General features: G+C 43.8%; 1 protein-coding gene across 4 annotated transcripts in view; it reads right to left on the bottom strand.

Moving 5' to 3' along the window:
• RASGRF2 (Ras protein specific guanine nucleotide releasing factor 2) overlaps window positions 1-18,367 on the bottom strand; it is a 259,593-nt gene that overhangs the window by 89,214 nt on the left and 152,012 nt on the right. For 3 of the 4 annotated variants that reach the window (XM_047778205.1, XM_047778207.1, XM_047778209.1), the window contains 3 exons: window positions 17,413-17,801; window positions 9,381-9,509; window positions 6,107-6,196 (listed from right to left, as the gene is read on the bottom strand). In XM_047778205.1, the coding sequence (XP_047634161.1) occupies window positions 6,107-6,196; window positions 9,381-9,509; window positions 17,413-17,801 (608 nt within the window). The remainder of the gene's footprint in view (window positions 1-6,106; window positions 6,197-9,380; window positions 9,510-17,412; window positions 17,802-18,367) is intronic. The other variant, XM_047778206.1, reaches the window with a different exon arrangement.

Raw genomic sequence — 18,367 nt, 5'->3', positions numbered from 1 at the left:
CTAACACTCTGATTTAAAAAATGGTCATTTTTCCAAAGATAAAAATAGACGTTTTGCCAAAGATATAAAGATGGCCAACAGGCACACGAAAAGATGTTCACCATCACTCATTACCAGGGAAACACAAATCAAAACCACAATGACCTATGACTTCATGCCAGGTAGAATAGCTATCATCAAAAAGAGGAAATAAAAAGTGTTGGCGAGGATGAGGAGAGAAGTGAACCCTCTTGAACTGGTGCTGGGAATGTAATCTGGTGCAGCCACTATGGAAAACAGTATGAAGATTCCTTTAAAAATTAAGAATGGAATTACCGCATGACCCAGCTATTCTACTTCTGAGAATGTATCCAAAGAAAATGAAGATGCTAATTCAAAGAGACATACGCAACCCCTATGTTCACTGCAGCATTATTTACAATAGCCAAGATACAGAAACAATCTAAGTACCCATTAATAGATGAATGGATAAAGATGTAGTATATATATACACAATGCAATACTACTTGGCCACAAAAAAAGATGATTTTTTTTTGTCTTTTTTCCTTTTCTGGGGCCGCTTCCACGGCATATAGAGGTTCCCAGGCTAGTGTTCTAATCCGAGCTGTAGCCACCGGCCTACCCCAGAGCCACAGCAACGCGGGATTCGAACTGATCCGAGCCACGTCTGCAACCCACACCACAGCTCACAGCAACGCCGGATTCCCAACCCACTCAGCAAGGCCAGGGATCAAACCCACATCCTCATGGTTCCTAGTCAGATTCGTTAACCACTGCACCACGACAGGAACTCCAAAAGATGAAATTTTGTCATTTGCAACAACATGGATAAACCTGGAGTGTGTTATGCTAAGTGAAATAATTCAGATGGAGAAAGAGAAATATCATGTTTTCACTCATATGAGTTATAAAAAGAAATAAGTAAGCAACCAACCAAACCAAAACAAACACATGGATACAGAGAACAAAGCAATGGTTACCAAGGGGAAAGGGACATGGGGGAGGGCAAAATCAGTAAAGAGGTCAACTGGATAATGATGGATGGAAACTAAACTTTCTTTCTTTTGTCTTTTTTAGGGCTGCACCTGAGGCACATAGAGGTTCCCAGGCTAGGGGTCCAATTGGAGCTGCAGCTGCCAGCCTATGCCAGAGCCACAGCAATGTGGGATCCGAGCCACATCTGCGGACCTACACCAAAGCTCAAGGCAACGCTGGATCCTTAACCCACTGTGTGAGGCCAAGGATCGAACCCGAGTCCTCATGTATACTAGTTGGGTACATTAACCACTGAGCCACAACGGGAATTCCGGAAACTAAACTTTCTGAGCAGTGAATACAGAAACTGAAATATAATGCTGTATACATGAAACCTAAAAAATCGGGGAGTTCCTGTCGTGACTCAGTGGTTAACGAATCTGACTAGGAACCATGAGGTTGTGGGTTCAATCCCTGGTCTTGCTCAGCGGGTTAAAGATCCGGCATTGCCGTGAGCTGTGGTACAGGTTGCAGATGTAGCTCAGATTCTGTGTTGCTGTGGCTGTGGCGTAGGCTGGCAGCTGTAACTCCGATTAGACCCCTAGCCTGGGAATCTCCATATGCCGTGGGTGCGGCCCTACAAAAGACCAAAAAAAAAAAAAAAAAACCAAGAAATAATGAAAAATAAGACTTGGAATCATTGTTGATTTAAATTTGGCTTGCCAAAGCTCTTTGATTTTCATTAATAATAGTGATAATGTTTTCACTTAAAAATACAGATTAGGTACATTCTGTCCCCCAAACTTCAACTAGCTATCTTTGATAAAGTAATGACAAATGGATTTAATATATTTTGAAAAAAAAAACAAAACCAAAAGAAAACATGTCTCAAACTCAGACATTTGAGTAGGAATGCTGCAAGCAGAGAAGAAACCAATGTCTCCATCTAGTTTGGTGGTTTCCCACCTTGACTCCACACAAGTATCACCTGGGGAGCTTTAAAAATCCTGATGCCCTGAAGGTACCCAGACCAATTAAGTCAGAATCTCTGGGTGGGGGACTAAGTGTTGGTATTTTGAAAAGCAAGTCTAAGCGCAATTTATACCAAGCTCAGATCTACTACAGGCTACACAAGCATGAGTGGTTTGACAGAAGACAAAACAGGTTACGAATTATCTATTTTACAAGTACCAAGTCACGCCAGTAAAAGACTCGCTCTTTCTCTAAGTAATTGTAACTGTGCCATTAATTTTCCTATAAATGCATTCAACCATTCCTCTACTTTGTTAATTTACTTTGACTCCCAAAGAATGGTAAAACCTATAATCTGCTCACAGAAAATCAAGAGTTGCTTGTAGTACCTCCACTGGCATTATTTCTACTTTTATAAAAATAACCCACCTCATCCTGTCATATTTCATTTTAGATCATTTCATAAAATCTATAATTAATCCCAGAGCTTCAGGTGTAGAGTAAGCACCACGATAGACCCTGATATGTGTATTCATTGGATTTGCATTTCTATTCATATCTTAACTATATCCAAACTGCACCTGCAGATTCCCTGTATCAGCAGCCATCCGAAAAGCACACATTTTAATTCCACTTTAATGCAGAGCTCCTAAATTTGAGCAGATGCTTGAAAATACAGTTCAACCAATGCGGTGGCTCCTAAGACCCCATGATTGTTTTCTGTCTCAATCTTTCATAGAGTTAAAGCTCCACCACCGAAAAGAGCCCTTATGTGACTGTTTGATGATCACTGGTCCCCCTCCCATCTCCATCTCTCAGGGATCAAAATTTCCTATAGCTGCTCTGATTCCAAGAACAAGCAGGACTGGCCTCATAAGCTGATTTACCAGGAAGCCAACAGAGCTTAAGCTGCAGGGCCTCTCACTGAGTGTGGTCCTCTTCCAAAGCACTGGGAGGTGCACTAAAGGTTTGTGGTTGTAATTTTGTATTTTCTCCCTTGAGGCAAACTAGGTAAGCATTAGACCCCACAAACCCTGGATCCATCCATAAGTGGGTCTAATGTGACTTAGCGGCCAATCTGAAGGCAAGCAACTAAATAAACTGTGAAATCTTCATAACGTGAGTTAACAAGAATTAGTGTCACAATTGTGCCCACAGATCAGGCTCTCCTTCCTCTCAAACAGAGGTACCACTGTTGGTCTATATGGAAAGGGGGCATGATGTGGAAGAGAGACTTATTTTCCTTTGGAAAGGGTAGGCTCTAAAAGAAGCCAGAAGGGAAAAAAACCCAGGCTTTTCCAGTATGTGTGGAAATTAGGCAGGCTCAGACCTGAGGGACAAGACTGGCGATCCTGAGCAGATCCCAGGCCACCTTCCACAGAAAAGTCCGCTTTCTTTGCCTTCACGGCCAGGCATACACATCTTGTTTGGCCTCTATGCAAAGAAAAATTTCTGTCCATCCTCTTGCTAAATTTAAATTTCTTTTAATGCAGTAAAAATACCTTCCAGGCAATCATTAAGGAGAAATGGCTTACATGCGAATGCCTAGAGTGAATAGTTGAAAGCATGATCATTAATTGACAGTTCTAACCCAGAGGTGCCAGATTCCTGTGCATTTTGATGGAGAGAGAGGTTGGGGGCAGGGAGGTGGGAGAGGTTTAAAGCAGGAGGGAACCTGAAGAGCAGCCTGAAACATGGAAGCCCGCTCTGCAGACTGTGAGGCTTGGTTGGGCAGACTCTTGTTTCTTGCTCTAAGCCACACACAGCAGAGCAGCGCCACTGGGTGGGCCCACATTTCAGCCAGATAAGGAGACAGGGGCCTGGAAAGATGGATGTGAGTATGAGGTGTTCATGTGTCTGCCTACACAACCTTCCCTCCTGCTCGCCTTTGCAGCTCTCGAAGTTCTAGGGTGCATTCAGGTCAGCAATTCCTGATTCAAAGACTGTATGTAAAGCCCCATCTGGGACTTAACCATTACCTAGCCTTCCTTTCCTTCGGACACCTGTCTGTCTGGGTCTAGATCTTCTCTGGGCAGCACCAGGCTTCCCTGACCAGCCAAGAAGTCCAGATCATCTTCTTAGCACTTCCTCTCTTTCTGCTCCATGTCCACCTTCCTTAGTCATCTGTGAACATGAGCCCCTCTGCCAAGTTCTCACAGGCAGGTGGACGCTCCTGTGGAGCCAGCTCCACAAACAGCTAAGCCCAGGGATGTACTGATCCCCAGTCCAAGACAGACAGACCCCCTCTTGTTTTTTTATGGCCACACCCACAACATATGGAAGCTCCCAAGCCAAGGACTGAATCCAAGCCACAGCTGTCACATCTGCACCCCTGCAGCAACCTGGGCTGCTGGCGTTGGATTCTTTACCCATTGTGCCACAGCGGGAACTCCCAGACCCCCTCTCTTACCACTGTTAGACACTGAGACTGACCCCCACTGCCTTGACAGCAGGGCACAGTGAAATCCATCCTTGATTTCACTTATGTCTAAAATGGAATCATGCGGCTCCAGACCACATTATAGGGGACATCAGCAGCAGGGTAACAAAAGGAGACTCAGGCTACCCTGGACCGAGCAGCACCAGCCACAGCGGGTCAGCAGTCTGCCCTGCCTCATCCCACCCACTGAAGAGAACTTCCTTCCTAAGACTATTTCAGCTGCAGGGGAGAAGCAGGAAGACAGGCAGCAGAGGCAAAAGCCTGTTCAGATAGTGAGGAAGACAGCTGTTTTGGCTACTTCATCCTCTGCCCCATCATGCACGGACAAGCCAGAGTCCGAAAGCCAATGTCCATTAAAACTCTGCTTCCGTCTCCGTGGAAAAAAGGTAGCTTCCCCAACCCAGCCTCCAGCAAACGGGGAAATGGGCTCAGCCCGAAGTAACAATGACTCTTTTCCCTCAGAAAACATATTTAGGCTAAAAAACCTGTGAGGAAGCTCTGTACTTCACTTTTTCCAAAGACAGACTAGCTTGTGAGAACAAAAGACAGGAGATGTTCTTAGCAGGTCACAGTGATAACCAACTCGGCTGAAAATGTAGGGAACACTCCATTATTTCATCCAAGAAATGTTCATTATTATAACATGCAGTCAATAACAGAAGCCAACTGGATTGAGAAAACAGCAATCTTATTACCACGACTGGCTGTATTGTGTTATACTGATAGGAAACTGGGGGGGAAGGTGTGGGGACTATTGGGGGGGGGCAAAGAACATCCCCAGTTTGCCTGACCACATCCGATGAGGTGTGTGTGTGGTAAAATACCGAAGATGTGGAATATAGTTAATCTGCAAAGATTTTTCGATTCAGATGGGAGATATATATATAATCACTATGGTAATTCATGTTCATTACAGAACACCTCTCTGTTCTTACTTCAATTTAGAAGGAATTCACAAAGACAGTATCTACCAGTTCCTATCACTGAATATAGGTTCATAGGCTTTGGAAACGGACTTCTTTACGGGAGGTGAACAACGACTAAATAACAAAATACACCATCCCTCCCAAAACCCAGGGAGTTAAGTTTAGGTGGAGACACTCTCCGCAACAAGGCTGTCTAAACCACATGCAGATTTATTTTAACATAATATCCTCCTTGCACATGAGAAAAGAGGACAGAGATAATGAATAAAAGTCTTGATCTATTTAAAATATCATGCTTTTATTTGAAGTACTTCTTTACCCTGAAAATTAACTGACAGCAACTCAGAAAGCATCATGGAGCTACTGGAAATGAATTATGAGTCAGCTAAAGCAAGAGATCCCACCTTCCTCCCCACCCCCCTCCACAAGTCTCCCCTCCCGCCCTGCATGTGTTTTTAGCACGGTACTCAATTAAAAAGGGAAACACATGCTCTCGATAATTTGGCTAAAAAGGTTAAAGAACTCCATAAAACCTGAAAGAGAGAGAACACATCCTTCTCTGCTATAGAAGTTCTCAAAAGTATTCTCCACAGGCCAGCTGTGTGAGACTCACCTGAAGGTGTTTATTTAAAAGGCAGTCCCACACCAAGACACACACGGACTTAGAAAAGGGAGCTGGGGATCTGCATTCTTCAGAAGCTGTGCAGCATGTCATCAAGACGCTGGCAGGTAAGGACCACTGATGTACCATAAACTGCCTGGTGTCTGCGCTCCGCTGCTCGCCCCGACTCACCTGGTGGACTCCCGTGTCCTGCTGCAGCCGTGGCAATTGCAAAAGCAGAAGCAGGTGAAACAGAGCAGTGGGAGTTGTCAGCCGTCTGTCCTGGTTATTTAAAAAGAATGGAAATGGTATGGTGAGGCAGATGGATGATATTATGTAATGAACACTTTCATTTTATCCCTGCACTGGATGAAAGGTTGGGCCAAATACCCTGTGTTGTCCTTATTAATAAGCAAATAATGAGATTTACCATCAGCAAGTCCACTCTAGGTATAGACCCAGGCGAAGCAAAAACTCATACATGAACATCCACGGTAGCATCATTCATAATAGCTAAAAAGGAGAAACAACTGAATGTCCATCGACTGATGAGTGGATAAACCAAATAAAAAATTCCCATATTAGGGAATATTATTTAGTCACATAAAGGAATGAAGTACTGATACATCCTACAACATGCATGAACCCTGAAAACACCATGCTAAATGAAAAGTCACATACTGTATGGTTCCATTTATATTAAATGTCCAGAATAGGTAAATCCATAGAGACAGAAAGTAAATTAGTGGTTGCCAGAGGCTGGCGGGAGATGGGAATGGGGAGTGACTACAAATGGGCACAGGGTTTTCCTGTGGCAGAGATGATGAAAATGTTTTAAGAGGACAGTGGTTATGGCTGCTCAGCTTTATGAATATATAAAAATTACTGAACTGTATACTTTAAAAGGGTGACTTATGGTATATGAATTTCATTGCTCTCTTCCTTTTTTTTTGGGGGGGGGGTCTTTTTAGGGCTGCACCTGCAACATTTGCAAGTTCCCAGGCTAGGGGTTGAATCGGAGCTACAGCTGCTGGCCTGAGCCACAGCCATAGCAATGTGGGATCCAAGCCACATCTGTGACCTCCACCATAGCTCACGGCAATGCTGGATCCTTAACCCACTAAGTGAGGCCAGGGATCGAACCCACATCCTCATGGGTATTAGTTAGGTTCGTAACTTCTGAGCCAAGACTGGAACTCCCTGAATTCCCTGAACTCTCAATATTAAAAATATTTTTTAGGAGCTCCTGTCATGGCTTAGTGGTTAACAAACACGACTAGTATACACACATATAATTCTACATGTTACTGATAGAATTTTCTTCTCAAAACACCTTTAGAAGTGGGATGGGTTCTCAGATGGAAGGATGCGCTGAGCACCTCTTTGCAGCCCCTCTCACGCCTCAGATATTTACACACAGCATTTGATAATGTGGATGCCAACCTCACTGCTTCTCCTCACTCAGGCTTTTAGGGAAGAGAGTTCACTGTGATTCTGACCTGGAGGGTTTGTATTAGTTTACAGAGTCACGCTTAAAATAAATAAGAGGGTAAGCAAAGGGCTGTTCCATGTGCCCAAGCACAAAAGCACAGGACAGCCCCACCCTCTCTTTGGCAGCAGCTTGAAACCATTTGTAGAACAAGGTGGCAAGGAGACAGATGAACAGGCAACATTTCAGCTACACGGTGAGAACGTGTGTGACACTGTCCCCACTTGGATCTTCCACAGTATCACAGATTTCGGCTTCCTTCCTTTGTGTCTGCGATTTAGTCAGATCACGGAAGAAACAAAGAACTTCATTAATCCACAAACAGGGCGAGGATTTGTTTGTGGATTATAATGCACATTCCACATGATGTGGCATAATGCTTATATAAATTTAAAATAATTTATATATTTTCCAATATATATAAATGATGTTTACATAAATTTTTAAAATATTAAATGAATATACACATATGAAAAGCAGCTATACAACAGAACGCTAATAAGAGTAACCAAGTGGATAGCATTTAACTCTTGCTTTGGTAGAGTTTTGCTTCCAGGCTTTGGCCCCAAACTCTTCCAAGGTGATGGTGAACTCCAGGGAGTATGTCCCTCGTGGCAAAGGTCAAGGCCTGGACTGACCAAGCCTCTGAGAAGAGTGAAGAGATTTGGCCAATTCCATAGTAGTCCTCTAACAAGCCAGGGAAGTCAAGCTTGTTTCCCAGAACCGCCCAAACCTCAGGGTGACCCACTACTGACCAGGAACCTAAAATCGGTCCAACCCCAAGGGCTAATATCCATCGGGGAAAATCTGCTGCCAAGAGCCTGACCCAAGACAGCTTCTCTTGGAGCTGATGGCAATGACCACAGCTTCTACCATGTGGCAAAGGCTATGAATGAAATGACCCTTTGGAGCCATGCACTCTATCCTTTGCTAAATGCCTTCTTAAAACTGAAGTCATGAGAATCAAAAAATGTCTACATTTCACTTGGGTTACTTGGGGTGGATCTGGTTTCACAACTGAATAAATTTTCCCTTCCAACTTGAAATAACTGGCCTGAGGAGGAAAAAGGAAACATTTCAAAAACAACTGTTATTTGGATACGTTTATTTGAACGATGGCAGATAAATCTTCTGCTCTGAGAGTTTTCTCTCCATTCAGAAAACATTTGGTATACCCTAAAACAAATTATGGGTCATAATTTTTATAATTTTCAGAACTATAAAAAATATACCAGATTCTACTCCTAGCAATAATGATGATTGGGATTCTGTGCAACAGGACTTTATTTTAATTGAAACAGTGGTCTTGATAAAGACCTCCCCAAATCTGGTGTCCCAGATGAGCCTATATTATACAGACCACAACAGGATTCATGGTAAGGTATCAGAGTCTGGGAATATTTTAGTAAAATCAGCACTCAGATTCTTCAACTAGCAACTAAGAACTAGCTTCTTGATTCACATTACTTCACACAAAGTGCAACGTAATGATGGGGTCAAATAAATATTGGTTATACTAATGGCATGTTCGCTAATCATTTATTTTTCTACTACTTGGTCCTCCAGTATCATCTGCTTCCAGTTAATTTTCTCTGTCTTTTTTTTTTTTTATCTTTTTAGGGCCGCACCCTCGGCCTATGGAGGTTCCCATCCTAGAATTCAAGTTGGAGCTGTAGCTGCCGGCCTATACCACAGCCACAGCAAGACGGGATCCGAGGCGGGTCTGTGACCTACACCACAGCTCACGGCAACACCGGACCCTTAACCCACTGAGCGAGGCCAAGGATCGAACCCACACCCTCATGGATACCAGCCGGATTCACTTCCACTATGCCACAATGGGAACTGCTGCTTCCAATTAATTTTCCTAACTGAAACTAAAATATATCTGGGGAGAGAGACAGTAAGACAGACAAAAGATCCCAGAGCTAGAATCCTCTTTTCCTTGTGTCTCTGAGTCCCCTTCTGAGCTCTCACCTCCAGGCTGGCGGTAGCGGAGGTGCCGAGGAGTCGAGGGTGACCGGCAAGGTGAAAGTTCTGTGGCATCAGTCGCTGGGGAGCTTTCCACTCCTGCTCGGTCCACTGGTCCAGACTCTAGGACTGCTGCTTTAAAACACCAAGAGCTTTAACAACCAGGGCATGAATTCAAGAGTGTCTTGTCAGTATCATGCATGGAGAAAACACAAAAGTTTGTTAGGGAGAACAAGCATTTCATACTCGTCTCTGTTTTTAAAGGACTTTAGCATGGACTTGAGGCCTTCCTCCTGGCTGAAGTCGAATGACACAAAATCTAACTGTGGATCTGCCCGACCCCCATCCTGCTGATCTTGTTGAGCCGGTCTGCCCTCCCCAGCCTCTTCTGGTCAACACAACTGAGGCCAAAAAGAATAGGATAGGCAGTAGTTTCCCCACCCTCCAGAATCTCTTCTGCCTGCTTGGAATGGAAAAAGAGGAACCCTTCCAGATTGTAAATGAAAATTAGGACTTTATGAGTTCTTTGCTTGGGTTGCTCCCTTAAGCCAATTAAAGTTTGAATCTTTATCTTTGCAGCCCCCGCCCTGACCCCAAGAAGCTCTGGGGCTCCTAAGCATCTAAAGCAGTACTGTCCAAAAGGGCAAGACTGGCCAGAAGTGGCTATGTACATTTAAATGAAAACTAACTCAATTTAACTGAATATTTCACTTCCTCGCATGCACTGGCTACATGGCACATGTGGCTCCTGGCTACAGTACTCAACAGCACTTCTATCCTCTCAGAAAGCTCTATTGGATAGCCCTGTCTGTCCTGTAGCTACAGGTCAGTAGGAGGGAAGCAGAAATTTTTATAAGGAAGAGTTTTAAGATAATGTGAGCCTCGTAACTGTAGCTAACTTCTGATGAGTAAAAGAAACATCATTCCAGGGTCATATTTAGGCTCTTAATACACCCCTTCCTCTAGCTTATTCACCAGGTAAAACTACAATGTTGCGTGTGTTCTTTTAAGAAAAAGCACTACAAAAATTTCATAAATTTCCAGCAACTTTTCCATTTCTTTTTCCTTGGGCTTTTCATCAACCAATAAAAGCTGTGTCACCTCCACTAATTTTACATTACACCCATCAGCAAAACAACTCTCAGCTCCCTTGACCATTCCATTCAAGATTTCACTCAATAAACTTTACAAAATCCCTCATGATTTCACATAAGGCCATTTTTACCCTTGCATGTGATTTACTCCCTTAGATATATGGCCGCAATTCAGCTCTTTTGAAACACAAAGGGGCCAGGGAAAGGAAATGGTTAGAATCTTTCCTTGAATGACATAATTATAGTCAAGCTGGCAATGATGCAGGATGGAGACCAAAAAGAAAAAAGAAAAAAAAATCAGTGCTTAGCTGTTAGTTTTATTATTTTCTAAATAACTCCCTCAAAATTCAGTAATAGAAGGCATCTGCTCTGCAAGAGCAAGCAGAATATCAAATGTATGTCCAATGATTCAACCATTCATTCAAAGCAAAGGAGCAAGTCTTTCAGTCAGCAATTCTACCAAACCCAAAAAACTTTTCGGTGAGAGAGCTGGACAGGCCCTGCATGTCCACTGAAAGAAGACGAAAGCACAGAACACTGTACACAAGCAGGCACCTACAGTGAGGAGAAACCATGCCAGTGTGGTAGCGGTGGGGGGGACAGAAGCGTTTCCTTCTTGCAGGTTCATTTTCAATCAAGTTCCATGCTAACAGCTTTGCCTGCAGAACGAGTGGGCAGATGTGGGCTCAAAACAAATGCTAAATTTGGGAGCACTTTCAGCCCACAGGCAGGCAATTTTCAAACTAAGAACATAGAAACAGACACTAGTGATGTGGGTCATGTGGCAATGCCCAGCCTGGGCTGCATGGCTCTGGTCCAAGGGACCACTGACTGCGGAGGGGACTCATATGGTGAGCCACCCTGTGACTCTCCTCTGCCATTGGCCTGTGTTTTTTTGGTTGAGATCTCACCACTAGGTGGAATCTGGATGTGAGCTGGGCTTGTTGGAGGAACCCAGAAGAGCAGAAGGTGGGGGCTTCCAGGTAGGAAGAAAGAGGGGCGCTAATGAATGTTTAGAGAGTCTGGAACTGATCTAGGGACTGGGCAGGGGGTGAAATCAACTGCATTATTTTTTCCCTCCGAGGTTCAAAGTCTCACCAGCTCGGAGGGATATTTCCTATTTCTTTTCTTTCCTTTCATGTCATTTGAAGCTCTCTTGCCAAGAAATATTGCAAGACTGGCATGATAACTGCAAAAACTGGACAAAGAGTGCTCCTATTTTTCAAAGAGGGTGCCCTGAAACTGTCTAGCTGGACCGCAGTGAGAGAGACCCATGGCCTCAGTATGGACCTCGTGGCAAAGCTGATAGTGTGCAATGCGGTTTGTGGAGCTGTATCCTGAAGCGAAAAGCAGAAAATGTATAAACTCTTGGCGCAGGCTTCTTACTCAAGTTTGCCAACTGTTTCTAGTGTCAGCATTATGCAAAGCACAGGCAAACATCTTTCAAATTAAAGACAGATCATTGTCTGGCTCTTTTTGCCAATTAGAATTTTCAAGGGTAGATGGCAGAGTTATACGGCAGGACTCTTGGCTTCTACAGATATTGTGTACCCATGCAAACACACGCACGCGCACACACACACACACACACACACACACACACAGAGTGAACTTGTCAGGCTGATGCTGCAATAAAGTGTTTCATCCATGGCTTTCCTACAACTATTCATCATCAGTGTTGTCTTTATATGAATGCAAAACAAAAGGAAAAACTAAGTCTCTAAATCCTTTGTTTCACCTTTTCAAAAAAATACCAAAGAGCTCCTCGGACCCCAGGAATATTCTCAAGTCTCCGGAGCAAGAAAGGACGTCCCTGCATACCAACCTGTTCTCAGCTTCCAGATGAATCATGTAGTTCACTACATTCAGAACCAAAATCAGAATGACTCTAGGAACCATAGAGGACCACATAGTATTCATTTGTTCACTAACTGTGACCTTGGCCTCATACAATTTTTCTCCATTGCCTGATTTCCTTATCTATTTTATTTTGAATCCAGTGTACCATGTGCCTCTTTGAACTACCACCTGAAATACTTTTAAGAACAAGCTGGGAAGTAAATACATTGAAAATAATTAGAAAACAGCTACAGAAACGGACAAGAAATCCAAATGCAAAGAAGAGGCCAGAACAAAATGTTTAACGGAAGGATCTGGGAGGGGGACTACCATGGTAAAAAGGAGAGATGTGGGGGGCATGTCAGTGGGTGGAGGTGACTAAGAAACACAGGGGGCAGGGGATCTGGCATCTCTGGACTCGAGGTTGGGTCCAATGGGCTTCAAGAACTTTCATGGGCCACCCATGGACACAATCCTGGAACTTCCCCACCCTCCCCCATGAGAAGAGCCCTGCATTTAAACCCAGGAACCACAAAATCATATTCCTAACTCATGAACCATGTGAATAAACTGACTCCTGAAATTCTAACTGCAAATCATGTGTTTTGGGGAAATCCAATGAGGAAGCAGCATTAAGTCCTCAACTTTAGCTATTTCTTTAAAGAAATAGGGCAGAATGCAGAAAGAACCTACTATCTCTGCCACACCACTACTCATGGACCCTCTCCATCTACTGGGTCCTGGTCACAAATGATGCAAGCTGCCACCTAACAAGCTCTGCAGCTGCCACTAGCTGTGCCCATAATGATCCCACCTCTGTGCAACACCTGCATGGATAGGACTTTGCAGCTTTTGTCAATGTCCTTCCCTGGTGGTTTGATCTGTTTTTTTCTCATTTATTTTGGTCTCCCTGAGTCTAACCTTTTGCCAGCTTGTTGCTCCTGGGGAAAAAACTTCTGATCCCTACCAGTGACCATGCTTCTATCTGAGACAATAGGCCAAACAGCTGTTATAATATGGCAGTGGACCACTGCTGTGAACTCTAGGCTTGGACTTTGAAGACCAAAACTAGGGACTTTAGTTACCACCAGGGAAAAAAATCCACGTGTGGGTTAAAGTGTAAGAATTAATTAAGATGGGTAATGGGCAGCTTGACTGAGGACTTTTAGAACTACGACACCTTCTTAGTCCATAATGCAGAAAGGAATAGATTTTTCTTTTGCTTCCCTATTAAAGAAAAAAGTTAGGAGTTCTCATCGTGGCTCAGTGGTTAACGAATCCAACTGGCATCCATGAGGACTTGGGTTCAATCCCTGGCCGTGCTCAGTGGGTTAAGGATCCAGCGTTGCTGTGGCTCTGGCGTAGGCCAGCAGCTACAGCTCTGATTCAACCCCTAGCCTGGGAACCTCCATATGCTGTGGGTGCGGCCCTAAAAAGACAAAAGACCAAAAAATAAAAGAAAAAAGTTAGTATCTATACTACTAGGCCTTAGGCGAATTAAAATGCAATCTCCAGGAAATTGCAAAAATGAAGAAAGATTCTCACCTCACTCCCCTTAGGATGGCTGCTATCAAAAGAACAGAAAATACTAAGTGTTGGCAAGGATGCAGAAAAATTAGAACACTGTACACTGTTGACAGAAATGTAAAATGATGTAGCCACTATGGAAAATGGAATGGAGGTTCCTCAAAAAATTAAAAATAGAGTTACCATATGATATAGCAATCTCACTTCTGGGTATATACACAAAAGAATTGAAAGCAGAATCATGAAGAGATAACTGCATACACATGTACACTGCAGTATTGCTCACAACAGCCAAGAGATGGAAGCAACCCAAATGTCCATCAACAGAGGAATGGATAAAGTAAATATGGAACATACACACACACACGCATGCACGCACACACAATGGAATATTGTTCAGCCTTAAAAAAATAAGAAAATCCTGGCACATGTCACAGCATGGATGAACCTTGAGGACATTTTGCAATGTGAAATTAACCAGCCACAAAAAGGCAAATGTTATATGATTTCACTTATATGAAGTATATATAAAGTAGTCTAATTCATAGAAACAGAAAGAAGATGGTGGTTGCCAAAGGCTGTGGGGAGGGAGAAATGGGGAGTTGTTCAATGGATACAGAGTTTCAGTTGTGCAAGATGAAAAAGTTCTAAGTATGTATTGCAAGACAATGTGAAAAATACTGAACACTACTGAATGGTACACTTAAAAAAATCACGGACTTGGAGAATAGACTTGTGGCTGCCTGAGGGGAGAGGGAGGGAATGGGAGGGATCAGGAGCTTGGGGTTATCAGATACAACTTGGAATGGATTTACAAGGAGATCCTGCTGAGTAGCATTGAGAACTATGTCTAGATACTTATATTGCAAAAGAACAAAGGGTGGGAAAAAAAAATGTATACATGTAAGAGTAACTTGGTCCCCGTACTGTACAGGGGGGGGGAAAAATGAAAAAAAAAACCTGGAAAAAAAAAAAAGGCTAAGATGGCCAAAAAGAAGAAGGAAGAAGAAGAGGAGGATTTTTTAGAAGAGTTTTGAAAAGTTTACTAGATACCAGAAAGAAGACTAGTAACAGGGTATACCCTACAGAATTGGACTTTGTACCAAAAGTCAACAAAAGCTGTACCTTCAGAAGCAGTGATGACTCTTGGTCTTAGAAATGGCTTCCACCACTGGATGTTACCACTAGCCCTTTACTCATAGGTGTTCTTTGCCCATAAGCTTGCCTGTTTCCTCTCTGCAGCCCATTTACCCATTGTTCTTGGCTCATGTCAATGCCATTTTCTGATACTGCTCAACTGAACATGATTTCTCCTGCTTTTCACCTTTCTGAGCACCTTTGTCTATACCTCTTGTACCATTTGTCCTTATATTTATGTTTTGTCTACCTTATACATAGTTAATGTAAGGGGCCAGTGCACCATCTTATCTACCATTAGAGACCCTGTAGCACAGCAACCTGCACAGACAAGATCACACAATCGCTCCTGAGCAGACCTTACTGTGTTCCATCCCAGCCCCAGGAGCAATCAAATCAAAGCCTTGGAGTCACAAATGTCACAAATGACACCAAAATGCTTAACTCAAAATAGCATAAAAATCCAGACTTATCTCCAGATTTCTCCTCTCCTATTTAATGCAATCCAAAAAAGGAAGGGAAAGAACTTTCCATACTCCAAGAAGTTCCTGTACTTTCCAGGCCACTCTGGCCCAGAGGGGAGGTTTGCAATAAGCCCCCCAATCACTCTCTCCATGGAGATTCTCAGGCACTGCCCCGGATCAAAGCCCAGATGCACCTGTTGGTTTGTGCACTGGCTCATTATCCCAAAAAGAATCCATCATGATTCTGCTGCAGCTTGTTGTTCTAATGAATTTCTAATTATCTTCCCCCTTTCATCCTCCTTAGTTGCTAATGTGTCAATTTAAAGAATTTCTTATTTAAACGGATGCTACTTTTGATGATGACAACCACTCCGGCTAAAAATTCCACTAAATACCTCACTCAGGAAGCTTATTTAAATGATCTGAGCTAGAAAGTACAGAGAAGCTCCAAGCAGGTAGAAAACAGGGGTCTACGCTTCCATCTGGGTGATCCTCTTTAAAATTTGCACTTTCTCTGACTTCCTGCCTACTTAGTATTGTGTTGTCAGTAAATACATCAGTTACTATAAAGTAGGAAAAAAAAAAAAAAACCTCTTTGCTAATTTGACTGTGAAACCTTTCATATTTTATCACAGAAACACTGGATTATAAAAGCATGCGATCACCTCCTCCAAACCCTATGCTGTACCAAGTTGAGGAGGGTAAGGCGATGTGCCACAGGACCCTTGATTAGTTCCCTGAGTATTTGGCTTGATTTATTCATTTAACAAAATTTACGACCTGTCACACCCTGGCCAAGGCACTGAGCGTTACAGAGGTGAACAAGATAGATGAGGTCACTGACCTCATGAGTGTACCTGGGAAAAGATTGTGCAGGCAGAGGGGAAAACAAGTGCAAAGACCCTGAGGCAGAAGTGACTCAGGTATTTCTGAGACTCAAAAAGGAAATGAGGAGTTCCCCTTGTGGCTCAGCGGTTACAAACCTGACCAGTATCCATGAGGACTCGGGTTTGATCTTCGGCCTCACTCTGTGGATTAAGGATCTGGCGTTGCTGTGAGCCGTGGTGCAGGCCGGACGTGCTGCTCAGACCTGGTGTGGCTGTGGTGTAGGCTGGCAGCTGAGGCTCTGATTCAACCCCTAGCCCGGGAACTTCCATATGTTGCAGGTGTGGCCCTTTAAAAAAAAAAAAAAAAAAAAAAGGGAAAGAAATCAATGCGACTGAAGCCTAGCAGACAAGGGAGCGTGGCAAGAGCCAGGCTTAAAGGGAGAGACAGGATCCAAGTCTCTGAGGATCTGAAGGCCTTAGCAGGAAGAATGTAGTTTATTCTAAGTGCGACAGGAAGTCATTAGAGAATCTAATCAGGAAACCAGATGATCTAATTCACATTTTTAAAAACCGTTTGGGTTGTGTCATGGACAATGAACACTGTCTCAGATTTTATTTTTCTCCCTATTTCTCAGTTGTAATATGGAGTGTTGCCTTGGAAACTAAATTGAAGATTTCCTCTTAATGCTTCCAGGCTAGGTTATCCTTAGCAGGGAAAGGCTGAAAGCAGTAGAGGTGTTTAAAGCAGACACTGGAGGACGAAAAGGCTCTGAGGTCCAAGGTCATAGATAAGGTGCCCATAACCTACGCCTCTGTTCAAGATCATGCTAGGCTCTTTGGCCAACCAGCCTTCGTCAAATTCCATCAAGAACCTTCCAGTGATAACCATTTAGATGATCCGATTCTTCCATAGACAACTGATTGCAATCACCCTTTTGCTACAGAAGGCCTCAGAACTAAGGCTAAGCTTCCTCTCCTTCCACAAAGGCTAGAGGGAACTACAGGCATTTCCTCTTCTAACGAGCCCCTGTATTCATTCTACTTTCTACACAGAAGTAGGAAAGTTGTCAAGGAAGGGATCTAGGGAACCAGAAGGAATGGTAGGGAAGCAGGGGGCTGGCAAATGCGGGGCGCGGCAGCTGGAAGATACCTCTTTGAATACTTCGTTTCAGCTTGTTACACAGATCCACGCGAGGGTTATCTACATGCTCTTCCACAGCTCCCGGGCTTTGTTCTGGAGAAGAAAGGCCTCTGCTAAGATCCAGCGGTACTTTACCAGTGTGCGGTGGTGGGGACCCGGCAGGGCTATGGGTGGTGGTAGGGCTGCTGGACGCGGAGGAGGTGGTCAGGTCCAATGCTCCTATCCTTGAGTTCAAGGGAGAAGTCAAGGACAGCTTTCTGGCCCTCACCGGGGAGGACGTTCTGGACACAGCCAGTGGCGGTGGGGAAGAGAATTTGCGACACAGGCGTGGGGATTTGCCATCCACCAAGTGTTCACCTCTGTTGTTCTGGCTGGTGGCAAAGAACAATTCCAAAGACCTAAAAACAAGAGCAAAAGCTCTGAACGGACTGTAGGCAAATGAACATGATTCCCCTGATGTCGTTCAAGAATATGCTCCCTACATTAAAAGGCTTGCCCTATCATCACCCTTCCTTTTTTTTTTTTTTTAAATGCTTTTTTAAATTAAATTTTTTTTTTAACTTTTTAGGGCTGCACCCGTAGCATATGGAGGTTCCCAGGTTAGGGAGTCTAATCAGAGCTGTAGCTGCCAGCCTACACCACAGCTACAGCAATGCAGGATCTGAGGCGCATCTGACCTACACCACAGCTCAAGGCAATGCTGGATCCTTAAGCCACTGAGCGAGGCCAGGGATCAAACCTACAACCTCATGGTTCCCAGTGGGGTTCCTTAACCGCTGAGCCACAACGGGAATGTCCCTAGCATCGCTCTTCTGTTGCTGGATTCACCTTCATTTAAATGCTGTGTGGAGACCACACACTTGCCAAAGGAACAGAGGCACTTTTTAGGCTTGCTCTAATTCCTTGCTACTAAACTGTAGTCCAAAGATGAGGAACACCAGGATGGGGCCCCATGCCAGACCTA

The sequence above is a fragment of the Phacochoerus africanus genome, chromosome 4 (genome assembly GCF_016906955.1).
Source record: "Phacochoerus africanus isolate WHEZ1 chromosome 4, ROS_Pafr_v1, whole genome shotgun sequence".
NCBI classification, from domain to species: Eukaryota; Metazoa; Chordata; class Mammalia; order Artiodactyla; family Suidae; genus Phacochoerus; species Phacochoerus africanus.
The sequence above is the reverse complement of the archived record's forward strand: the minus strand, read 5'-3'. Positions and strand labels throughout refer to the sequence as shown.